This window comes from Onychostruthus taczanowskii, unplaced genomic scaffold (assembly GCF_017590055.1).
Source record: "Onychostruthus taczanowskii isolate IOZ18803 unplaced genomic scaffold, ASM1759005v1 scaffold159, whole genome shotgun sequence".
In the NCBI taxonomy this organism is placed as follows: Eukaryota; Metazoa; Chordata; class Aves; order Passeriformes; family Passeridae; genus Onychostruthus; species Onychostruthus taczanowskii.
In genome coordinates this window covers 139,587-166,293 of record NW_024498784.1, presented here as the reverse complement: position 1 = coordinate 166,293, position 26,707 = coordinate 139,587, and the positions used below count along the sequence as shown (strand labels likewise).

At 40.9% G+C, this 26,707-nt stretch overlaps 1 protein-coding gene across 5 annotated transcripts in view; it reads right to left on the bottom strand.

The window, feature by feature from the left end:
• Positions 1 to 26,707, bottom strand: part of NAV2 (neuron navigator 2) — a 206,466-nt gene that overhangs the window by 169,129 nt on the left and 10,630 nt on the right. The window contains exon 1 of one of the 5 annotated variants that reach the window (XM_041399201.1): positions 7,817 to 7,954. The exons of the other annotated variants lie outside the window; for them this stretch is intronic. Coding sequence (XP_041255135.1) covers positions 7,817 to 7,867 — 51 coding nt within the window. The 5' untranslated portion in view covers positions 7,868 to 7,954. Of the gene's footprint in view, positions 1 to 7,816; positions 7,955 to 26,707 lie in introns of those variants that run through there. 5 annotated transcript variants of the gene reach the window in all.

Sequence of the window (26,707 nt, the reverse complement as noted above, 5' to 3'; positions counted from 1 at the left end):
AGGTACCCAGAGTGGCAGGTGTGTTTCCTTTTATTCCTTGAAAAGGACTTTTTCAGCACTGAGTAAATATGTCTGTCACCCCTCCCACTCCCTGTCTTATTTAGGTAATAATTCTTAGACATGCTTGTATTACACACCTCCAGAACAAGAGCTGCCACTGTAAGTTTCAGCAACTCCTCACACAACTTGCTTGTGATCTCAGTAAATCAATCTAGGCAATCTACTCAAAATTTAAATAAAGTTTTTGAAAAGGGCAAACAAATTTGCCTCCTAAACCCATATTTAGTCATGAAAATGTTTCTACAGAAGGCCAGAACTATTTGTTCTCCACAGGCATTTCATCCTCCATCAATCCCAGTATCCTGTATTGTGGACCCTCTCCTAATGTAAATGCTTCACTGCAATGTCTTAAACCAAAATCAAATAACAAATATTTCTACCTTCTGAATACTAAGGCATGTATCACAAGAGAACAAAGTAACATCTGCGTGGTTTTGGAAGTCTCTCCCAAAACCAAGCCACAGTCAGGTAAGCCTTTGGAAGTGCTGGTCTCATGCCCTGTACTGAATCCACTGGTATAGAATTCTGATCCCAGATTATTTACCTGCATTTTGGTCATTAAGAAAAAAGATTTCTTAAAAAAGGAAACAGCCCGTATGGCAAATCTCTGAATGCAGAGCAGAGAGGAGAAAATCCAGCGCCTTACAATGCCCAAGTGTTTCACAGGTGATCATTATCACATTCCAGTGTGGGCACAAGGGTGAGATGCCAGCACTTCACCACTTGAAACATGATACTCAGGAGTGCTCTAGAAGCTCTCCAGTGCTTCATTGTAAAAGATACTGATGAAAGAAAAGAGATATACAACTATTGCTTAGTTCAGAAGCCTCGTTAAACCTTTCCCCACCAAAATCATCCTCTCTCCTTCACTTTAACAGTACTCACCCTGATAAAAGTTCTGTAGGGTCGTGATTCTTAGACAACGAGATTAGGATGGTATAATAAAATTAGCAGCTGCACAGATAATCTATAAGGAATTTATGTTTGTCATTTCAAAATAAAAAAGCCGATCCACTACGTCAATAAACAAGGTGTATTTGAAGTAAGATTTTTGAGGCAGAAAGGTAACACAGAAAACATCTGAGAAGTCACAACCTCACTGTGATGGCCGTAATCACGAACTATCTGCTAATAAAAGAAGGCGAGTACTGGTTACATTAGAGACTTAATCCTTACTCACATGCAAAATTTTTAAATTAAAGATATACTGAAGCCCTTGTGCAATGTGTAATGCCCTGGGAAGACTTCACCTGAAACATCTCATTTCATCTCATTCTTGCCACCTGTGTTCAAGAAGGAAGAATTCAGACCAGAAATGATACAGAAAATGACCTTGGAAATTAGGAGAAAGTTTTGTGAAAGGAAACTCTTAGAATTATGTTTATTTGAACTTCATAGTAAGAAGTTCTTTGCCCAGAACACTGAGGAGGAGGAACAGAGCAGCCAGCAGACGTGCTGGCAACATCCCCAAAAAGCACACAAACAGGCTGTGAGAGTCAGAGCAGATGAGGCTGGAGGAGAATCAGGGGCATTTTTCCACCAAGAACGAGAGACTGCAAGCCAAGTGGTTTTCAGGTTTCATAGCCATGGAAATGGTGAAATTTTTACACTAATCAGAACACTGTAACAGTAAAATCTGACATTGATTAAAACAATAAACCCTCATTCTCACATGCTATTAAATACCATCTGCATTTATCCCTATCTGGGAGAAGATGACTGCAGAGCAAGACTTTGCACAAAACCACATATAACGGGGAGTAAAAGAAATAGTAAGGCTTTTAGAAAGGCATGTGGAATTTTTAATCATTCCTCAGTGTCCTATGAGGGAAAGAAGTAAATAAACCAAAATCAAGCTGCAATCCCAAAATGCATCCTGTACCAGAACAGGAATGCTTTTTGAAGGATCACCTACCTCAAATCCCTTTCCAGTCTCTTTACTGCCATAATCCCAGAACAGAATTAAATGAGGCCCAAACCCCTACACCTGAATTCCAAATTAAGACAAACATATTAATCTGGAATATTTCAGAAAGCCTAAACCGAGCAACATACAGCATCTACATATATTTTTAGATTTGCATTTCTGAAACTCCTTATGTAAGGATTTTTCAAAATTATATCTGCATTGAAATGTGGCATGGATAGTTTGTAACAAAGCAGTTATAATATGGCATTTATTTATCTTGTGATATAGACATCTGAATATGCACATTAAGTCATTTTCATGTGTTTGTTTTCAACTTACTTTGATTTCTGTAATGACATCAACTCCTTAAATAACAAATACAATTTAATATATTTAGATATTTATGATATTTAAATACTATGTATTGTACAGAAAAAATATACACTGTGCTGGGTTGACTCTGGCACGTGTATGCACACACATAGTACTTGTATCTGGGAATTTAACTGTGTGATACAAGTGCTGTCATAAATGATCCAAGTTACTCCTAGAAGGTGTGTGGAGGCTTCCCTCTTTGAAAGACAGCCTGTTTCAGTCCCTGCTGTGGTGATTAGAAGCACCTTGTTGTACTTTGACGTCTTTACAGAGAATACACATATGCCCACATAGCCTTTTTTTTTTTTTTTTTTTTTTTTTTTCTGGTTAGGAGTGCCAAGAAGACAGATTTTTCTCTGTCATGGTCAACCCAAGAGCCTTTTTTCCTTTGCACAGATCTTTTGTAAATGATACCACAACTGTGTATAAGATTGTGGGTGAGGTTTCACCTGCCTCCTGATAGTTTCACTGCTTTCACACCTCCTTATCTCTACTGACACCTGTTAGGAACAGGTCTGCCTTTTGCACAGCCTTACGATGCTGCAGGTCACAGATGTCTTGTCCTCTCCCAACTTTTTCCTGACTGATCCTCGGAAAAAGACACGCGTGCTCTTGAAACAACACACTGTCCACTCACAGGCTTCTGTGTCAAAAGAATATTTCCTTAGCTGTGTGATTAAACAGAAGTGTGGGGAATGTATGTGTACATGCAACAGCATTTTTCAGACATATCCTAACCTATGACACACTGAATTATACTTTGCTATTTATTTTAATCTCTGTAGACTGCCTTCAATCTAGGCATCTAACAGCAGGCTGAAGTTCCACACGTTTTGGCTTGGAAAAGCTGGGTAACAGGCTATGATCCGATTCCAACACCAAATCAATAGTCAGCTGCAAGATAATGCTATGATTGTTCCAATAAACTGCTTATAAGCACTAATACAGATGGCAAAAGCTTAGGGAACTGCAGGAATTTTTTTCCTTACTTAATGAAAAGAATTGCTAAGTCAGCTAGCAAAAATAAGGCCTATCAAATCATAACTTTGCAAATCTCTTATCAGCCCAGTCAATTCTTCTCTCTCAGTTTTTAAGTTAAGCACTTGAAAATCTCTTCCAGAATGAAGTGTTTCTTCCAAATAAGTATGTCCCCTTTGCTGTATGCCCCACATCAGCCCAGAAGGCACATAAAGATAAGAGAATTAAAGGGAAATGTTTAGTAGAAGGAGAAGTCATATGTAAACCAGGACTGATATTTTACATATAGAGATAAACCTTTTAACACTCTCTTCACAGAGAAAATTTTGAATTAGCTCACTATTTTACAAGAATAACTTTCCCCCCCCTGTTTTTGCATGAACGTGTTTTTAAAATCCAGTGGTTTACCCCGCTTAGGGCCTGTTAACTTGTGCAAACCTCAGGTGTTGATCCAGCTGGCACCACTCACCCCTGTCACAGGTTCGGGGGGGTGCAGAGCAGGAGTCATTCCTTCTTCCCCAGCCCATATGGACATGGTCCATCTCCTCCTGCACCTCCTGACCTTCAGCAGGAGCGATTCTCCTGTTCCTCGGATCTCAGAGTCTCCTACGGAGCAAGGGCAAGGATAGGAACACTAAGGGGCTTCCACACCCAGAGCCTATCTGCTGCTGTGGAAATAAGAATTTGGTCCTGCTCAAAGGTTACAGCACAAATATAAAGTGCTCATGCAAACACATGCACCTTTCTTTTCTCTCGTGTTATTCAACATTTTAAAATAGAAGCAGAAAATAATTATGGGGAGAGAAAAGTAATGAAAGAATTATATCTGCTTAATACTAAGTACCATTCAAATTTTTAAAATTGAAAACATAAAGAATAAAGGTGACAGTGAAAGCTGAGCAGCCTTCAGTTTTCTCCAGCACTGTACAATCCATAAGTCTGATCTCAAATGAGAAAAGACAAAAGCTACAAAAGTTACAAATAAAGTACATTAAATAAAAACGTAAAAAGCTTAAATTTTTGTGCATCTAAAACCTGTTTTTGAAACACTGTTACATTTCACAATAAAATGCTACAGCCTCTGCTGACATTACCGTGGCTCTTCAGTCAAGTTTCTTTTACTCCATTCAAAGAAACAAATCTTTAAATACAGGCTTATCCTGGAGTCATTTATTACACCATGTCAGACACAGAATGTGTCATCTTGAGAACACATACAGAGGGTTTTCATTCATTAGTTTCTTACAAGCTCAAAAAACCAAATGAACAAACACACACACAAAAACAAAACAAAACAAAAAACCCATCCAAAAAAAAAAAAAGAAAAAAAAAAGGCAAACACTAAAAAAACTCCAATCTAACACAAATCAACCAAACCACAAAAGAAAGCCCACCCTGGAAAGGTTATCTACTGCCAGTAACATACTAACAGGTTAGTTAACATGTTTTTACTGATACAATAGCAGGAAAAACATCGTAAAAGGCTGCAGCATTCTCATATTTGTATACACTGTATACACATGCTTCAAGGCTGGGGGCTTGTAGGATATGTACAGGACAATTTAAACTTGGCAGAAGGAAACAGGATCACATGCTTTTTACAACCTCTTGTGAATTCTCAAAGCCATAAAACTGAGTGGGAACGATCTTTGTTTTGATTACATTGGAAAAAGGTGTTTGCATTAAGGCGTGAAGCTGACTCAGAACAGTTAAAAAAAAAGAGTGAGTCTACCCTGAAACATTGTTAGTCTCAAATGTAAAATGGAAATAAAATCAAAATTAAACATTTGTTTTTAGAAACCCAGGAATAAGGAACTCGAGGTCAAAATAATTTTATCAGCTGTGCACAAGTCACTCAGGATAAATAGGAGCAAGCTACACAATTAATTCTTTTTCTCCCATGAGTTGGCAACACCTCAGCAAGTGGACATAGTCTATTCAGCAAGAAAATAATCTTGGTTACTGTCTGGCCACTCCTCTGAATGTCCAGTAATAACATCAATATGCTCCAGAGAGACTGGCAAGAAACCTGACATGATTGTCCAGTAAACATACCAACGATGAAAGCAACCTCGTAATTTGCAGCTAATTCAAGATGACAAGATGGCAGCTGAATGGATTGTATAGTGTGCGGGAAAAAAAGTAGGCCACCGTCCCCCAAAATTATTCAAGGATAGTATTATGAAAAAAGAGTTACCAACAGAGTTTCACCAGAGTTAAATACTTATTCCTCGTTGCACCCCTATGGCAACATCACAATTTTTATTAACTTATCTGAGTAAGTCTTGCAGGATTGGATATTTGGAGATTTTGTGATAACAGCAGGCAGATAAATCCTGCTGCCTGAAAAGCCCTTTATTACAAATCCGAAAAAAACCCTATGTTTCCATAATCTGAATCTTACGATTTCAAACTGATTTCTGCCATCACCACCCACAACTCTCAGCAGAACATATCTGACTTTTGTCGGCATAGTAGCCATTATCCACTCACCCTAAGCAATGACTGGCAAGCATTTTCTCATTCTTTTTTCCACAGAAACCTCAGTGGACCAAAGGAAGGAGGAGGAGGAGAGAAAGCAGAAAAGCAAGGTCTGAGGTATTTACTTTGACAGTCACTTAGCTGAGGATTATTTATACATATGTACAAAAATAATATCTATAAAAATGAAAGATATATAAATTATAAAATAAATAATATAAAAATAATTATTAAATACATACTATATATTATTTTATATATAAAATAAATAGCAATATATAAATAAACTATATACACACACACACACACACGTATATACATATATATTTTAAAGCTTTCTTTCTTTGATCCACTTTATCAAGACCACCCAAGGCCCCTGGAAGAGCTCTGCACAAAGCTGAGCCAGAACCCTGCCAGGCCCCCAGACAGCACCCAGCAAACCACGCCAGGCAGGAGGCGGTCCCACAAGGCAAAGCTCTGCAATTCCCGAATTACAGGGGCAATAAATGTCTGCTGCTTGACAGGGAATGTGGGTCACGAGCAGGGTATGGGGTGAGGGATTTTATCTTTTCTCCTCCTGCCCAAGAAGTGGGTAAATCCAGTACTTTTCTTCCACTCTGAGCATCACTTGGATTTTGTTGGACACCACCAAGTGATTCCTCACATCTCCTTTTCTCTGCTTGAATTCATAGCTCAGTTCTCAGGTGCTGGTGCTGCTTGCGCAGCCCACTGGGGCGGGTTTAAAGGCCAATGTATATGCAAAGACTTTGCAATACACCTGCGTACATAAACTCTTTCTGCTGCCTAAAGGGCTCTTTGCATATGAAAAGCGAGAGAAAGGACTCACTTTAACCTCCCTCCGAAAACACTTGGCTTCAGCTGGAACCAGGCTTGGGTAACCCCCACACAAAGCCACCAACTTCCACTGCCAGCTAGCAAATTCATTACTCCAGGGGCTACTCATGCGTGAAATATCCGAAACTATCTGATCCCACGTGAAGGGCTGCTGCCGTATCCAGAGCTGAATACTCCTTCACTAACACGTGTTTATCGCCTCATTCCTTGCGAGGAAAGTATGTAAAATCAGAAATTGTTACATTACCAACGGCGCTATAAATATCTTTGATTGCAGAGCCTGATAGGAAGAGCTACTGGGAACCTTTAACTCCCACATGGACTTCAACAGTTTTCACACATAAAGGCTAAAGGATTAGACCTATAGCACATCCTGCGGCTTTATTACAAATTTCTCAGGAAAATAAATCTTTCCTCTAAAAACTGCATAGAAATGTAATTTTCTTTGTTTAAATAATCTGCCAGAGAGACAGAGAAAACAGATTTAAAGCTATCTTAGACAGCCACTGTTTTGAGATTCTTTACATCAAATAGCTTAAAAAAAAGAGATGCTGCTGAGAAGTCTTAAGTTTCGATCAGAGTTTATATCTTGGTATGGACAGTAATTCAAGCAGACAGGCAGATATGTAGGTTTTCTGAGCTGATTTATGCTGCAGGAATGGAGCAGCCACACACTTTATACTTACAATGTGCAGTGGGGTTTTTTACTTTTCAGGAAAGGGGAAGAAAGAAACGGGGACGGGGGGAAAAAGGGAGGGGGAATTTAAAACAAAAAACTAATGAGCAAACAAAACTCCAAATGCTCCCAGGCGACAAAATTATTCCAGAAAAACTGAAAGAGAGAAAATTGCTTCCAAGAAGAAAACAATAAGAAAGACAGCAAATAAATGAAGATGAGGGGAGAGGGCTACACACATTAACTGATGATTCTGTTCTTAGTTTTAAACGAGCTTAACTACAGAGACGAAACAACAAGCAGACCTAAACAAGCCCAAAATATGACTTAATAAGTAACAAATCCGGCTGCGACTCCATAGAACAGAGCATCCCCTTGGAGAGCACATCGGTCCAGCACCAGCCCTGCCACCCTAGGTACCCCTGCTCGCTAATGGGAACCGTGCAAGGGGAATTTTCCCTGGATGTTCCCGAGGTCCTTACCAGCTTCATGGTGCTGTTGTTCTGCTCCCAGCGCCACAGCATCACGCTCATGGTGCGGCCGGCACCTGCCTCGCCCCGGGGCTGCCCGCGAGTGTCCCCGGGCGCGGCTGGCGGGGCCCGGCCCGGCCATGCCGGGGACACGCGCGGCCGGGCGGTCCCTCCGCGCCGGGGGAGGATCCTCGCACCCCTCGGGGCGGGGGTGACCCCGGCAGGCCCGGCCGGCCCGGCCCGGGGAGGGGTTTAGCACAGAGGCGGGGAACTCGCGGGAAGCTGAGCCCAGCAACGCTGGAAAACAGAGATTAACCGAGCGCCAAACCGCATTTTAGCGAGATGCTTAAGGCTACCGGGGCGCATTTAAAAGCAAAACTGCGAATTCCAGGGGTTTCTTCCCATTTTGACAGCCTGGCTCTGTTAAAAGCACAGGTTCTGGAGCAGTCGTGTTGTATCTGAATTTGGCCCGAGCTGCTTCCACTCAAAACTGGGTTTATACTTAAGTCTGGTAGGGTGGGAAAGGACCAGGCTTGCCCTGAGTGTAAGGTAAGAATATTCTGCCTTAAAAATGATTCAACAGGTGGAGCATCGCAGATTGGCTTCAGGAACATAAACAAGAGAATAGGGAGAGTGTTTAGAATAATTAGTATATCAGAGTTTGCCACATCGCATTTGAGATACAGCTCTTGAAGATCTTTGTAAATGCCAGGCTATTCCATAGGTGATCTCTTGCACGCCTTTGAAAACGGCCTCCCTGTTCCCCTGGAGCACCTTGCCCGGCAAGCAGCCCAGACAAGATACTCAGCTGTGGGAGGATTCATGCCTGCTCTTGCCCAAGGTCCTGTGAAATCACCACTAAATCAGTGGGAACCATACTCCTCACCCTTTTGCGCTACAGAAGGTATTACACCTGATAAAGGGCAGGGAAATATGGAGAATTAAAACACCCTTGAAGGAATTCCCCAGGCCACCCTTTTCGCACCCTCTCTCCAAATACAAGTTTTGATTCACATAAAGAGAACTTTGGTGGCTGCAGAAGAGGCAAGAAATTACCACAGGCATAACCCATAGCTAATGGATCCAGAGCCCACTAGCATTTTCTAATTGTTAAATCATTTAATAATCCAGTAAAAAGATATTAAAACATTTTAAAAAAATTAATGGACCAAATTGTACTCAAAGCGATCACTTTCCTATCTGAAAATTCCCCTTTTGTATGATTTTACTGTCAAGGCTGCTTCATGTATCCACTCAGTATGTTGCTGAAGAAATACAATAAACCAGTAAATTATCATTTGAAATTCTGTAAATACCCTTTTCCGTAAGAAAAAACCACATCCCTTCTTACTGAAGTCGCTTCCCTAACAGTTATGCTTCCACAACTTAAAGATTTAATTTTTTCAGTCTGTAATTGTTCTCTTGTTCTAGTTTAGTATTTTAAGTGATAACAAAGAAGGAATAATTATTGAAACAAACAATCATATATTCCTGCATTGTAAAAATAATTGCCCTACCAAGTCTGGTAGCTTGAATAGCTATGTACAGAGAAAGAGCTGCATGTTGAAAGCACTCAAAAACTTTATGCATACAGGTTACCTTTGATCCACAGAAGTAAAACCTGAATCCTTTTCTGAGAATAAAGACCTCTTGCTCTTTTCCTTCAGGCCGATATGAACCAAAGCCCTAGCACAGCCAAATCTTCCCAGCCAGCCCTCTATGTAAGCAAGTACCCTGCTGAAAGGTCATTCCTACAACACTCAGAAGAGAGGAAGGTCACAGCCCATTCCAGGGCTTGAAAAAAAGAGGTATGGTCTTCAGGAGGGTCACAGGCTGGGACAAAAACCTGCTGAAAGACTCATGAATGAGGGAATGAATGCGTGCACTGGGAGGGAGAAGCCTCGGTATGATGCCAGAGGGATTTTCTAAGAGCATCTCACAGTACCTTGGAGGAACTGCAAGTGCCTGCGGCGTGCTCCTCACTGAGCTTCAGTTTGTCCCTTCCCTGCTGCTGGCCCAGAGGGAGCATTGCCAGGGCTTCCCATCGACCTGCTGGCATCTGCCTGAATATCATGACATGATGGTGTTCTGCTTCCAAAAAACACACCAGCTTCAGGCAAAAAACCAAGGGAACTGAGACAAGTGGAGCTTTACACTTGCAGGATTACAGCCTGTACAAAGGGCCAAGACAACCCACAGCACAAGTCAGTGTTGCCTCAGACACTTCCTAAGCCTCTTAAAAGGTTCTTGATGATCTGCTCTGCCAGTTTGAATGGCCAAGTACTTTCATTCAACACTCAACCCAGTGCCAAAATCAGGAACTGTAAGAAACAAGGAGAGGCCTCAGAAAATGGCAGATTTTATCTACCATCACAGGGAAAAACTCCATTTCTGGGACCCAGGGAGCAGAGTAGAGACAAACTGCCCCAGCTACAAAAAGCAGATTAAAAGACCAGATATGGATGGAAGGACTCTTCAGTCAGCCAGTCTTGTTTCTTTGAACACAGTTTGCTGTCTGTTTTTACCTTAACTGAAGTGTGGCTCGTGCTTGAGTATTTTCTCATTTTATCCCTGTTTGAACTAGCTGAGCACACTGAATGTGGACAGAGACACATGTAATCAGCCTGAAATACTAATAAAGCAAAGCTCCTGAGGTGTAAGCTCTTTGCCTCCCAATCACTTTTTAAGCTAATTAATATCTTTAACTAAAATCTGTGTTGCTTTTAGATACTTTTATTTAATGGATTTTCCCAAGCCAGCCTTGATTTGGGATGAAGATCCCTTGCTGATAGCATTGCCAGGTGTAACCGGAATTTATTTCTTTCATTAAAAAGTAAGACTTTGGAGTTGCCTTTCATCTTCCTATCTCCCTTTCAGGCTCCCACAACACAGTGAAAGAGATAAGGTTAGGACTGAAGCTGGTAAAACCCATGCTTGACCTCTTGCCCCCTGGCAGAATCACAGCTGGAGTTCCTCCCCAGTTGCAGTGCCCCAGCTTTGCTGACGGATCCAGGAGATGCCTTTCCCATACAATGCCCAATTTCAAAAGAGAACAAGAACCAGATATTTGCTTGTATTTGAATCCTTTAAAACCATAAAGCATTCAAGCTCTCTAAGCCTTTATTACAATCTTCAGCAACACATACATGATGACATGGGGTCAATATTAAGTTGAACCTTCAGGAAAGGACATTATTTACAGCCCTAATGGGCATCTAAACTTCTCTATTAAAGTGCTGAACAATACACTTGTTATTCACCAGCAAGCCTTCAATGACACAGAAACACGTGTCCCCAGCAAACCCGGTCTTCTAATGAGACATGATTCCAGATTCCAATGCTTTCCAAATAAAACCGCTGGAAAAACAGGAGGAAACAGGTGTTGGAGACATTATGAATGAACTCAGTGCACAGTCGTCGTCCGTGCAACGTTACTATAAAGAAAGCTTGGGGAAATCCGTTCAGTAATAATTCATTGTTTGCCTATGAAAAATATGTGTGCTAACAAGTTGCTCTGCCATCATTAAACAAAGCCACACTCCTGTACATACCCATTACTTTTGCTTTTTAAACACATCAATATTTTGCTGGTTTTTTTTTTTTTTTGGTGGTTTTTTTTTGTTTGTTTGTTTGTTTTTTGGTTTGGTTTTTTTTTGGTGGATTTTTTTGTTTTTTTTTTTTTTTAATCTGGAAAAGAAAGCATATTAGAGAATTTTATTACTGCATTCCAATGCATTTTGGTCAAAAAGACCACAATCTTCTGTTCACTAAAAGCTGGGGTTTTATTTGTTTTTTACTATGTAATGTGTGTCTTCATTTCATGCATTACACAATGGAAATATCTACAAATTATAATCTTGAAAGCATCCTAGAAATCTTGAAGCTGTCAATAACAGTATTTTGCTAAGCATGATGTGGGAGAGAACAGGAACCTAGCTCATGGAATCATAACAGATGCTCAACCATTTTTATTCTGAAAAAGCCCTCCAAATGGTGTTGAGTAGGAGCCTCTGAATTCAACATTTTCTAAACCAGCAGAAGAGATGCTTTGCACTGAGTAGCATGATTAGAGGACCCAATGAAGGAGCTGCCTACATGGTTACTCTTTATTTTTGGCAGTTGTTGGGAGGTTCTGGAGGACACAGAGACAGCTGGTGCTGGGTGCCAGATCAAAGATAATGAAATGGCCTTGATAGTCACAACCTCCCACCAGTCTCAGACAGAAGTACAAAAAGAGACAGAAACTCAATTAATCAACAGCTGAAGCACAGTATTATTACTGGCAAATGAACATCCTTTCTCTGGAAAACATGTCTTGTTAAACTGGTATTTTCTGCTGAGTTCACAGGAGCTTACGAAAGTGATTGTGTGAGGAGGCTCTTGCTTTATTTTCACCTGGCATGGTGAAAACCAGAATAATAACAAATCAACCCAGCAAACATCTGATGGACTGAAAAGGAGTTAACAGGTTTAAAAATATGGTATGTGAGAGATTATACTTACAAAAATAAGCAGCTTGACTGTGTTTCACAGCAATAATTTTCAGCCCTACTTTTCAGAGCAAGCCCTAGATTGGGCTACAAAATTTGTTGTTGGTACATGAGTAATGGGAGACATACATGGTAAAAAAGAGGAAGATCAAAGCAAGAGAAATTAATCTATAACAACTAGAACCATGAAAAGGTGTTAACACAGCAAATGCAATCTTATAAGGAGGAGAACCAAAGAATGTCACAGAGCAAATGACCCTCCATGAGTTCAGTGCACCTGGAGAGAGCATCAGAGCCATGATGTGCCATCAGGAATGCCGGGTTTGTGCTCTGGTGTAGGGGTGATGCAATACTTGCACATAAGAACAGGGGGTTATCAAACAAGAACAGGCTTTATCACCTGCTGGGTTTAATGCTGGATGTGTAAAACAGTTCAACAGGTTGAACCTTTGGAGAGGCTTCACAGACGAGCCGTGAGAATGACTTAAGGACTGAAAAATGCAGATCACAAGATCCAAATAGCTCTTTTTCATTTGTCAGAGAAGAGTAAGGGCAAATATGAGATCATAACATGAACTAATTTAAAAAAAAAATGAAAGCAAGTCAGCAGAAGTCATGTGGACTGTTTTATGGAGGAAGTCAGAGTGAATTATCACATTTATTGCTGTCTTATTTATCATCAAAGGTTATTTCTGAGTTCCCCATTAAAGTGTATCAGTCAGCCACAGATCTGTTCTGGCCGACTCAAATCTTTACTACCACCTGACTCCTGCCAGCAACCCAATGTAACGTACAGCAGCTGTCAAGGATTCCAAGGAATATACAAGTAATGGAAACATTCCTGTGCTCTATCCCAAATCCCAGTCTGCTGGTACTCAACAGCTCACCAGTGCACCAAGAAATAGCTGGGTGTCCTAGGGTGACATTATCCCTATCCCTATCTCCAGTTGTGTGTTCTGTTAAAAAAAAAAAAAAAATTAAAACCTTGATTGAGAACACAATGTGTTAGGGGGGAAAAGCCACTAAATAAAGTAATAAAAATACCAGTACACTGAATATGGACTGGTTAAGCAATGCTGACAATATTAACAAGGTCACCCAGATGATGGAGAGCAGTAAATTCACACTGTGGTCTGAGGGACACAAGTGCTCAAATCGTTACTCCTAACCACCCCGGTCCCACAGTCCGAAGGTCTGAAAAGGACAGTAATCCAGGGATTATCTTTGCCAAGGAAACCTATGGGTCCTCCTCCAAAAGTCTTAGGGCAGTGTTGTCTTTGGATTGGAGCATAATCCCAGCCCACACTTACAGCTCTATGATCCAACATGACGTTCCCCAGTTTCCCAACACGTAAAAAATAATAGTATTGATATCAAACAAAAATAGATTGACTTACTATATATGAGACTAATTCTTCAGTCATATTATAAGAAGACTAAAATACAGACAGGAAAATGTTATTTGCTCTGCTTCTGCCAAGTCTTTGCCAAATACCCTGAACAGCAAGAATTTAAAATAACTAAGCAATTCTACTTAAGCAGATTCAGAGCAGTACAAAAAAGTGATTCAATTAGTCTGTAGACAAAGCTGCTCAGTGCTAACAAAGGATCTCTCACCATAACTTCTGAAACCTGTCCCATAAAAGAATACATACCAAGATTTCATTAAAAAATAGCTGTTACTCATAGCCTTGATCAGCCACCTGGAACACTTGATAACAACTGGTATCCATCAGATCCATTTGCCAAACTCTTTATACTTCACTTTTAAATGACATGGTTGCTAATTCAAGAGCACAAAATTCTGTGACTCAAAGAGCCTATGTGGCAGATTTGAGTTGAAGTTAATATTATGAAATTACTTATGCATACAAATACAGAAGTACTGAAATGTATCATGACTTTATTAGGGGTGCATTTATTAGGGGTGGCCTTCAAGTATCAGAAGTGAGGCTAAAAGACAGATGGAAAGAGACTTTTTACATGACACAGGGGAATGACTTTAAACTGAGAGTAGGTTTAGAATGGATATTAAGGAAGAAATTCTTTACTGTGAGGGTGGTGAGACCCTAGCAGAGGTTGCCCAGACAAGCTGTGACTGCCCCATCCCTGGAAGTGTCCAAGGCCAGGCTGGATGGGGCTCTGAGCAATCTGGTCTGGAGAAAGGTGTCCCTGCCCAGGGCAGAGAGGTTGTAAGAATCTGACCTTTAAGGTCCCTTCCAACCAAGCCCAGGCTCTATTTAGAGTTGAATCCATTGAGCAGTTTGCCTGTAAAAGCTGCAGTTATTAACCTATTATTGGTGGAAGTGCCATAATCAGGTCTTCCCAACTAATTTAATTTCAAAGACATATTTCCAGTGTCCACAGAAGGTTTCTGGATGCTGCTGTTCTCCTCACACTTAGGTTTCCAGCACTGCCTTCTGAACCTGCATCTTAATTTCTAAACAAGTAAATATAATGCCCAGGCTGGTTTTGAGTTTGTTGACAATGGCATGGAACAATGCTAATGGATTAATAAGGGCCATGCCACTAGATTTAGGTTGTTTATTAGAGCACCAGCTTTGAAAGCTTCCATGCTTTGCTCATGGCATGGCTCTGAGTCAGAGGCAAATGATTTCACCATAGGCAGCCCTGCACAGCTCCCCTTTCTGTTCCTGCTCAATCCAGAGATGGGAGGGAGCTGCTGCCAGCCCCACAGAACCACCTTCTGTGTGCCCCACTGAAGGCACAGGTGACTTCAGGAATGCACCATTCCCCCTTCAGTCATCAGCCATAATCAGCTCCCTGAAGGCAGCAATCTGGAGATATAAACATAGGTTATGAAATGCAGTCTAGTATTTTCATGATAAGTGCTTCTTACTGTGGAAGAGCTGGTGAGAGACCAACACTGCTGGGGTAGATCTCATCTCTTACCCAAATGGCAAGTAACATGATGAAGAAAAGCTCTTAGTGCAGGCTTGTAACTAGAGCAAGGCACATTGCCAGCTGCTGCACAGCAACAGTTGGTTTTAAAAAGCCGCACATTATAAATTAATGGGCATGTGGAAACAGAGGAAAATCCCTGCTAGGGATGCCCAAGTACCCAAGCTGGATGCCCAACAAGACTCTCCTCTCTCTCCTCAATAAATTCACATTTCATTCAGCAGCCCAACCAAAATTTATTTTTAGTTCCCATAAGAGTGCTGTACCCTCAGTGAACCTTCTACTTGAGCTAAGACATTAAACTATAGTGAGAAACTGAGAAACACTTGTTTGTTGTCTTTTGAGGTTTTTTGTTGCTGTTTTTAATACAGGGGACACTTGTAAAAAGCTCAATTACTTGGTATGATCATACATAGCAAAAAGTAATTCTTCGTCCTCTACATACTCAGAGTCTGACTTGAATGCATCAATTCTTCAATTTTTCACAGAATAACACTCATTGTGCATGTCATGGAGAAATGACAGGCTGCAGCCAGAGCAGCACTAATTTGACACTACAAAACAAAGATACAAGGAATTAAATAATTAGAGCCTTAATGACAGAGTACAATGCATGTCTCCTTTGATAATCTCTCAAACTCTGAAGATAAAAGCGGGGTAGAAACGTGCACACAAGATGTTCAATAACAGAGTTTCAAAGTGTAGTGGAGCACATTGTGGTTCACCCCTCCATAGTATTCCAACATGTTAAAAGATCAGCCTTTTAGAGCAAAAAGGTCTACAATTGTCTTGGCTCCTTCTGCTCCTTTGTACCTCCCTTCCAGCTGCTCTCCCCTCACCTCCTCTGCCAGCCTCCCCTTGGCTCACTGCACTTGTGGGCAGCTGGAACTTTTCTTGCTCTACTACTGTTTGATAATAGCAGAAGTGACAAGAACTAACTTACTTCATGTTTCTCCCTACTCTACAAGATCATTTAAAAAACAAATTAATATATATCATCTATTAAGTCCATTAGTCCATTGACTGGAAAACAATTTTTTCTACAATTTGCCTCCTTTTTTTTTTTGGTTATTATTTCAAATATTATCCTTTCCACTTGCTTTCAACTTTTCTTTCAGTTTTCATCCTGCCACATCATCAACCTAGAGGGAAAAAACTGAGATCCATTCAAGCTCAAAAGAGTTTGCAGCACTCTAAAAGTCAACAAAAGATATTACTTAGCTACCTTTTATCTACTTCTCCCTGTACTCTGAAATTGAGGACAGAAACAGAAATAGTAATAACAAAAAAATAAATGAAGATGTGATATTTATCTTGAAAGATTGTTCTAGGCTGCATATAAATGCAAATTCTTATTCATAATGCTGGATACAGGCAGTCAAATCTCAACATATTCGTGCTGCTTTAAAAGAGAGAGCTTCCACTAAAGGGTAGAGAAATTATGAGCTGCCTAAGATAGGAGTTCTGATAACAAGTTTTATCTAAGAAAAGCTTTTCTAGTCCCTGGAGTTGATATCCAATTAATGCTTCTGGTATTCTAAAGGCATTATCGCTTGCTTGAAAATAAACAAAAATTTTGCTAACAAAACTTGGTTTCTGCTTTTGATGGATTAGTAAAATAACACAGAGCTATGAATATAGGTTTTTATTTTAATATTATTTTCCCACATATTATCACAAGGATTACTCCCATGGCTTACTGGCACTGTTATTCTTCTGCATCTCAAAAGATGAGACAAATAGAAAATACAAATAAGTAAAACGAAGCTACAGCATGTCCCAATGTAAACAACCAGAAGCATTTTGCTGAGTTTACCTTATATTGCACTAATGAACAGAGCATATCTGCGCCCCATAAATGTCAAAGAGAGTTTTATTACTATTCAAATCACTCTAAGAATTGGACTACATTTCCATGATGGGGCAAAGAAGTGCATGTTACTTTAATCTGCTCCCCAGATTGGCCTGATCTAGACTATGACCTACAGCCCAGTCTGACTTGAACAAAATAATTAGCATTTCCTAAGATAACTCAGTTATCAGCCTCAATTTGAGATGCCTGTCTAAGAGCATCCCATCAGCATTTTGACTGGGATTCACTTAAATTGTTAACAGGTTTTCAGTTATAAAGTCATATTAGAATACCAGGCAATTTTTCCCCCTACTTGCACCATTTCCTATCACTTGTGTGTCTAGCTTATATGTCAGTACTAAAAATTATTGCTGGCCTGTTCTCAATGTACATTAGTATCATAACTAAAGAAAAAAAAAAAAAAGAAAAATCGAATTAAGATTTATGGGATCTGACTCTTCTTTGCCTTTTAGTTTGACCATGTAATTTAGCATTTCACTTTAATATTCAACTGATATTATAAGCAATTACATAAGGTGCAAGATATAAAAGAATCAGACCTGTCTGATTACAATAAATTAAATATTTCTCATTTTTATTAAATATTCCTTCACTGGTGTCAGGCCATGCCCCAAAGAGGAGATTCTAATACTGCTTTTAAGCTATTCAGAGATTTTAAAGTTGTGTCAAACTATGCTCTGAATGTCCTAAAATGTGATAGCTGTGAGCACAATGTTATTTTCAGAGGCAAGGAGCCTCTGAAAACAAGATTGGTTTCCAACCTCTAGTCTAGTTACACAGAGTTCAAATCACAGACCAAGAAAAAAAAAAAAAAAAAGAATCTGCTGCTACTGTTACAGCACTTCACTAGGGTGAGTAGGAAAAATAAATAAATAAACCTGAGAACAAGCTATTATTAGTTTTCCTCTGCAGATAAATATTATTAATGCTGCTTGGTTTATTCTGCAAGCACTTGGCCCAAAAGAAGCAGCATTGCACTGATCTGTGCCTTGGAAACTTTGAGGTTTGGTTCATCCAAGTCCCAAGAATGGGACAGAGAAGAGGAGGGAAGAGACCGAGGTAAAAAGAGACATCTGCCCGAGGATGGCTTCCAAAAATTGTGTGTCCTGTTCATATGGTTTGGGAATGCATTGTCCATCTGTGACAGACACAGAGCATTCCTGAACAATAAAAAGTGAGGGACCTCTTTGGCTGAATTGAACAGGGCAGGTCAGACTGCCTGAGCTGGGGATGGCAGGCTTTGTCTCCACCCAAAACATTCCGTCAGATATTGTTCCCTTATGTTAAGTGAGTTTAAATCTAAAGGGCAAGCGCAACAAATGTGTCCTTGAATAAGTTCATTTCAGTCCACTTTTACCTGTCACTAAGAGCCAGCTCAGCTAAACCCCTCACCTTGCAGCATCCTCTGAGCACAGCCCAACAGCGCCAGGGTGACTCTTACTTGTGCAGGGGTGTCTGCACTCCACTTACTGCCTACCTGAGAAGCCTCACACTCACCTGGGCAGTAAAGCACACCTAAAACCCATCCTGAACCAGCTCCAGCAACCACCTTCGTGTCACCACCTTTTACCTGCTGCTTCCAGGGATGAAGGAGATCAAGGAGGTGTCCACCAGAGGACTGGGAAGAACAATGATCTTTAAAGACCTTCTGGTGTGCTGGCAGAACCACAGAAAAGACTAGAAATGTTCAGTTACAAAGTCTTTGCAAAAAAAAAACCCCAAAAATACACCTCAAATTCAATCTATTTCCTTTCATCCCTTTTCACTGCACATTACAACCAGGGATCACTGTAAGCAGCATTTGTGCCACCGTGATCCAATTAATTTTCCAAATACTGTGAGGATTAAGCATATGAACCAGTATATGAACATATGAACCAGAAAGAAAGAAAAAACAAACAAACCATCACACATGAGAAATAAGGCCTGGCTTTCATTTCAAGGAATATTAAGAACTGAAATTGTTAACAAGTGACTGACAAAAATTATTCTGCTTCCTGCTGGTTTAACTGCTTCTAGGCAAAATTATGATTACTGCTAATAAGCCTAGAAATCTAATAAGCCTTAATACAGAACAGCAAGTCACAAAACAACTCCACTTTGCAGTCAGAATGGTTCTCCTGCTGCCAAAAATACAATGTGAGTATGGTTTGAAAAAGCCAGGTGAAATTAGCACTTGATATTCATGGGGGAAGGGGACTTTGCACACAGACACCATTTAGTTGTATTTCAGGTCCTGTTAAATTGGCTCACACTACCATATTAACTGGAAATCCAAAGATGATAGCCATAAGGACAGTGGAGCTGCTTCAGAAATATTTTTTCCTCAATTAAAATTACTTTTCTTTCATTATGAAGGATCATGATTTGGGTTGGAAGAGACCTTAAAGACCATCAGGTTCCAACACCTCTGCCATGGGCAGTGACAACTTCCACTAGGCCACGTTGCTTAAAGCCCTATCCAACCTGGCCTTGAACACTTCCACAGAAAACTTCCAGACCTGACAACACAATGGAGATTTTTTCAGCCATAATTCCAAGCAAATGCTTGTGACTCTAATGGATTTACATCTTCCCCCCCCCCCCCCAAAAAAAAAAAAAATTAGAGAGTTTTGTGGCACAGTTCATGGCAGCTACAACAGAGGGAAAAAGACTTTTAGGTCAGATCAAATTTCCATAGGTGACAAAGCTGATCTTAGCTCCAAAGTGCTGCCTGCAAGATTCACAGCAAATAACCTATGCCAGTTCTCCTCTGAAAAACACTATAAAGCTCTGAAATGCTCCAGCAGATGCATATGCTTTCTAGAGACAGAGAATATACAGATTAAGCTACAGAATGTGGCTTTGTCACCGAACAGGAGGGGCTGAACAGTGATCTCCTTTTTTTCTTGGAAACTACAACTTATTCTGTATTCCCCTACTAAGAGGATTGCAATAAAACTCTCTGTAATGAAAGGACAATTAAGTCACATTATGTGCAAAAAGTCATCATTTGATAATGATCCACTAACTTCAGCAAGATAAGAGACTAATCACTTATGGTAATCAAATTTGCCCTGGTAATGCAGTGACTGGACCCTGCTGCAGCAAATCAGAGATGTTCATTAGATGTTCATTACCAGGTCACAGTGTGTCCCTGATGAAGACACTGCGAGGCTGGGAGGTCATCACTGGCGACCACTTTGCCTCCTGTTCCATTTTTGTACCAGAAAAGGCAGATTCTGGATTAATCAGTCATGCTTATTGCATGAGTTTCCAGTCACACAAGTACTGGCAATTCAGAATACAATGATCCCCAAAGAAAGGCTCCATTACGTATTTTTTTACAACATCATATATTCCCGAAATAAATGACAATCATTAAATACTGCGGGTCTTTTTTTTTTCCGACTTTGAAAGAATTATCTATAATAAAAGCATATCCATAATAAATCTAATCCATACCCAGTGGATACTTAATCCTATGCAACTCATCCGGGAAAGCAAAGGAAAATTAGGTGTGCTTTGGTTCTGTCCAGCACCACCAGGTGGCAATAGCAGCCCAGCTAACCCATCCCACAGCACACCAGCGGCACCAACCGCTTTATTCTCCTTTTCCCTTTCACTCAGACCTACCCCGAGCTTTTTATAACTTAAACTCAGAGTCATACTAAGCATCTATAATAAAAAGGACACCTACTCCTGCTTCATGAACTAGTCCAATGACTGGGTCCAACCTAAGCAGCTCCCAGGAACCCATGACTGACATTTCCAATCTAGCAAATTCTGCTGTTCTTGTGCTAAAGGCGTAGCTGCCTCATTCAGACACGCATCACATTCACTTGATTTCTGAAAACTGACACCCCTCCGATGTATTTTGGCTCAAAGAGGGAACAGCATGCAAGACCCCACTCATTCCCTATCCAAACACTGCATATATGCCCCAAACCACATGATATATGGAAAAGCTGGAGAAAGAAAACCACTTTTTAATAACCTGGAAATGACAGAAGTACACCAGGCCTGGATTTGAACAGAAAGTTAGATCCAAAAAGTGGTTTATATTTTTCAGATTTCAGCAAGTTATTTATATAAGTGAGTTAGGACTGTATAGTCTTGCTTTACCAGTCATCTTAAGTTCAAGCAAGAGACAGAGGTGGCTTGGTGCATGGAAATTAATTGCCATTGTAAACACAAGTTGCAAACATCAATCACACTGAATGATGAAGCTGTAAATCAAAGAGCAATCTGGCTTCATCCAGTATTCCAGGACTACAGTTTTTAAACTTCTCAACAGTCTAGAAAGCAGATCTGTGGAGGTTTTTTTAAATGGAGCTGTAGGAAAAGAATAATCCCAGGTAAATTCATGTATAAAGTTACATCTCTGATCTGACTTCACCAGTATCCTTTCTGGAATTACAATAAGATAAGCAAAAACGAGTAACTGATCTACACCTGCTTTTCAGACTTACAGTTCTAAGTGCTCAATTACCTCAGACCACCAGGAACTTCCAGCTCTAGCCCCAGAGATAAGCATTCCCTCCCTAACAGCCATACTTCTGGCTTGCAAGGATTCACCCACTGACCTAAGTCAAAAACGATTTTATATGACCCTAAAGGAGAACCTGCAATAATTTGCATTGTAACCACTGTTCTCTACTATGAATTTCTGTTAAAAAGAGCTTTTTAATCAAAAGTCTCATCCCTGCACTGGGAAAGGAAATGTGACTGAAGGTGGTAGAAAAAAAAAAAGAGGAAGGGGAATTACATTCTCTTGGCTTCCACCCATCACTGTAGACTTCCAAAACTGAGCTCATGCTTAGGATGGATTTATATTCTGGTAGTCAAAACCCACAGCATCTTCTTATCAGAGGAACACCTGCTCAAATGCAAGTTACACACTAGGACTTTTTGTCCCAAATTGCTTTGATCTTTAATTTCAGTTCCAGTATTGTCTGTATGTCTATTCATAATGCTAAATTATGGCTTGAACTGCAAAATTCGTTCTAGCTCCTTCAGAATTTAAAACACTAAATCAGAATATTAAATTACCCACTGCCTCCAGCTGCAATACATTTCTTATTTCTCATTTTCACCCACACTCATTGGAAATGTGGTTCAAACGACAACCTGAAAACTGGTTTTAATCTCAACTAGTACATGGAGGTTCCTCCTCCCCACCTTTTCGTTCCTTACATCCCATGAGCACTCAAGACGACACGCAGAGTGGCAGGAGATGAGCCAAATAGCCCTCCAAGGTACTCCAAGGCACCACACATCTGAGCAACAGGTGCTGAGCTCTGCAAAACAAAACCAGATACCAAAAACCCAAAACACACTTTTATTTAATTCTTTTGGGCATTCAGCCTCAGGCCTAACACTGCAGCTGTTCACAGCATCCACTGATACTTCTGTGCCATTCCTGAGCCAAAGGGGCAACAGTTCCCTTTCAGCCTCTTGAGTGGAAGCAATGCAATGTGGTGGAACCAGCCAGAGCTCTACAAAGAGGGGAACAGCAGCAAGCACTGCACCACTCCAGAGAGCATGGCAAGAGCTTCCTGAGGGAGAGTCCTGCTCATCAAACCTGACTTCCTTTTATGACAGGGTAACCAACCTGGTTCACTGGCTCATGGGTTACAATGAATGGGGTAGCATCAGACTTTCACTAACGGGGTTCTGCAGGGCCCCATCTTAGGCCCTGTGCTCTTCAACATCTTCACTAATGACTTGGATGCAGGACTCAAAGGAATACTAACCAAGTTTGCAATGATACAAAACTGGAAGGAGCCTGCAGGGAGGCCCTGCAGAGAGATCTGGACAGATGAGAGGACTGGGCAATCACCAACCACATGGAGCTCACCAAGGGGAAGTGCCGGATTCTGCGCTTGGGATGGGGCAGGCCTGGATGTACAGAGACTGGGGAATGAGACACTGGAGAGCAGTGCCACAGAAAGGGACCTGGGGGTGCTGGTGGATGGCAAGCTGAATACGGGTCAGCAGTGTCCTGCAGCCAGGGGGGCCAGCCCTGCCCTGGGGGCATCAGGCACAGCATTGCCAGCCGGCCAAGGGAGGGATTGTCCCACTCTGCTCTGAGCTGGAGCGGCCTCACCTCAAGTGCTGGAGCAGTTTTGGGTACTACAATGTAAAAAAGACATGAAGCTGTTAGAGAGTGTCCAGAGGAGGCCACGAGGATTGTGAAAGGCCTTGAGGGGCAGCCGTATGAGCAGCAGCTGAGGGCACTGGGTCTGTTCAGCCTGGAGAAGAGGAGACTGAAGGGAAACCTCATCACAGTCTACAGCTTCCCTGTGAGGGGAAGAGGAGGGACAGGCATTCATCTCTGCTCTGTCACAGGACCCAAGGGAATGGCCTGAAGTTGTGTCAGGGGATGTTTAGGTTATATGTCAGAAAAGGCTCTTCACCCAGAGGGTGGGTGGGCACTGGAACAGACTCCCCAGAGAAGTGGTCAGAGCGCCAAGCCTGGCACAGCTCAAGAAGTGTTTGGAAAACATTCTTGGGCACATGATTCTTGGGCCGTCCTGTGCAGGGTTGGGAATTAGACTTGATGATCCTTTTGGATCCATTCCAACTTGGCACATTCTTTTATTCTGTGGAACAGGCTGCCCAGGGAGGTCCATGGAGTGTTGTCTGGAAGTATTCAAAATCCACCAGGTCACATTCAGGTGTAATCTGCTCTCTGCCTTGGCAGAAGAGTTGGACTACATGATCTTCAGAGGTTCCTTCCAACCTTAACTATTCTGCGATTCTGTGATAAAAAGACCACATAAGTCAGGCGTTGTTCTGTGTTCAAATCTGCAGAATTAAATGCAAAGCCAACCTGCAGTTAGCTCTAGATCTCTGGAAAAGAAGCTATTTTTAAACAGCAGTAGCAATGTGGACTGCATAAATTAGCATAATCTCAGCCTTCACAGATAGTTCTCAGCTGTTTAACATACTACAAATCAACACTCTGCAGATTCCTCACTTCTACTAACTGGTCAATCATGCATTTCATTAGGCTTAAAATCTCCTTTTTTCATCCTACAAAATCTCAACGGCCTTTTTTTACACTCTTCTTTTCCTTTTCAGAGCAGTATTATCACAGGCTCAAGTTCCATTACAAATCTCACGAGGTTTTCATGTGTAACTGGTGGTTCTGTGGTTGCCTAAATGCAGGACATCCTCTTATTTTCTGATGATGATTTTTTCCTCGTGGGCAGATGGCATAGAAGTGGAGTGCAGATGGAAACCCACATCCCACAAACTCATTATAATTTGAAATAGTGCTAGCAGCTCTTCGATTCTTATCTTCTCTTCAAATTATTTTCAGCAATAAAGGATGAACTTCTGTTTTCAGAAGGCACAGCCAAAAGTAATGATATCTGTTTATAGCTGAGAACCTTCCAACAATGTTACTTCTATTTTCACAAATTTTATTAAAATCTACAAATCATTACTGAAAAGGACTTCAAACCAAGCATCTCTTGCTTTGATTCAAGTATTACCTTAAGAAGAAAGATCAATAAGAAAATAACAGATCACACATGCATGAAGGTTTACAAGTCCCACAGTTAGCTGTTTAAGGTAATCCATGGCTCCAGGTATCACTTTACCTGAGCTGCTTGGAATTATAATGGGCAGAACACCTGTGAGATAAGGGAGCTGCTGGTGATAAACTGCAGCAGGCAGCAAGGAGGTGACAATGATGCTGATGGCCTGTGGCTCACAGACTCACCCTGCATCCTCCCTGCCCTTTAGGACTGAAACCCCTCCTGGCAGAAAGGCGGCTCAAAATGAGGGGGCAATAGAAACTAGTCTTATCATTTCTTCAAGCGTTTTCATAGCATGTCCAGTCTGCTGGAACTGGCTTTCCTAACCTTCTGACCAGTTGGAAAAGCCTAAAAACAGCAAAATAAAAATATCTGTGGTGGAAAATAGCAAGGAATGAAAAATATTAAGAACTAGAGGTCAAGCTTGGATCCCTGAAAAGTTTGTATTGACCAATGGAAAACCATTAAAATAACTAAACTTATCCCTTAGCTATAAAAAGAAAATAAACAAGACTTGAGACACTCAAGTGACATGGTTGGTGAGGATTTACAAACTCACAGACAGCTCTCTCACACAGCATAAATGAAAAGCTGGCTAATTTGCTCCTGTTTCAGAAACCTGGAGTCAGACTTGATAAACACAAATAGCCTCTTTTGTTCCAAGTTTTGACCTGGTGCCTGACAGTCAATTATTAAACCACACTGCTCTACCTCAGCTAGAAAGGGACTTTCTAAACTGTCTCACAAAATGGTTTCTGTCTGTTTCAAAGATGGATACATATTGCTTGACTGTATTTTCAGCTTGCAAGAGTAAAGGTTTTTTCTCAGATGGCTGAATTTATTTGCATATTACATATCAAAAACATTCAGATCTTCAACCTAGTTGTGATATACATACTCTACAACATAAATAATTTGCCTATATAATGCAGGGTTATAATCTTCCTCAGCATGCAGGCATGCTAATGATCTTACACAGAAGATGAAAGAATTAAATACTACATCACCAAAGACAATTTATCTTTCCTGCATTCATGGAAGAAGATTAAGGGAGGTCATCTTCTTAGAGGTTTCCCTTTCACAACAAAAAAAGACAATAATCAGTTTTCATTAGGGAAGACTAGTCCTTTCTCCTGCACCCCATGACTTTCCTGTCCCATCCACCAAACAGAGCACTGATATCAACCAAGTAACCACATAGCATTGTCTACCTCAAAGGTTTACAAAGGGTAATAGAAATAGAAATTTCAAATTTGAAATGCAGTCCTTAAGAACTTACTCGTGTCAAAAGAACCTAACACACGTTTTATCTCCAGCACAATGGCTTGCACTGATCAGGGTCTTCAAAAGTGACCATTTGAAACTGTTGTTTCAAGAGAAAACTCAGCTCGAGCTTGACAGAATAAAGAATTTCCAGAGGAAGAGAACGTTCCATTGTAAGTGCCTTGAGGAAGCCTTGATTCTGTGAAATCCATCAATATCCCACAGCTCATCCAAAGGCACGTTCAGAGTCTTTGGATAAGAGGCTGATCACACAGGGACGGGCAAAGAGAACTTTGGCAGAGGATGAGATTACCAGCATTTCTGATGCAGTAAAATTGACTCTACCACACATCTGTCTCTCTGTGAGAGGCTGAATCTGCCTGTGACAAGGTCAATTTTGAGAAAGGTTGGTATTAAAAGATTATGCTCCCTCCATCCTCTCACTGAGGTTGTGCTAATTATTTCAGGGGAGCAAAGGAATTCTCTGATCCTCCAAGTCCTCCTTCCCTCACAAGTTGACTCTGGCTGCCGGCACAGCACCCAGAGGAACAGCAAAGCATATGCTAATTCCATAACTGTGGAATTAGCCATTTTCAACCTTGAAATTTAACCCTAAGGAATTGAGTATGCAGTAATCCACATAATCCAGGCCTCTACACCTGTCCTTCTTCCAACTAATCTCACCACCCTTCACCATGACACATCTTAATTTAGAGTCCTGCCTGCTAAGGTCAGTGTGTAAGTGGATGCTCAGGAGTTGCAAGAAGTAGTTGTCACATGGTGGGACCAATTGCTTTGTGAACTCTGCGAGACACAGAAATATCGGCAG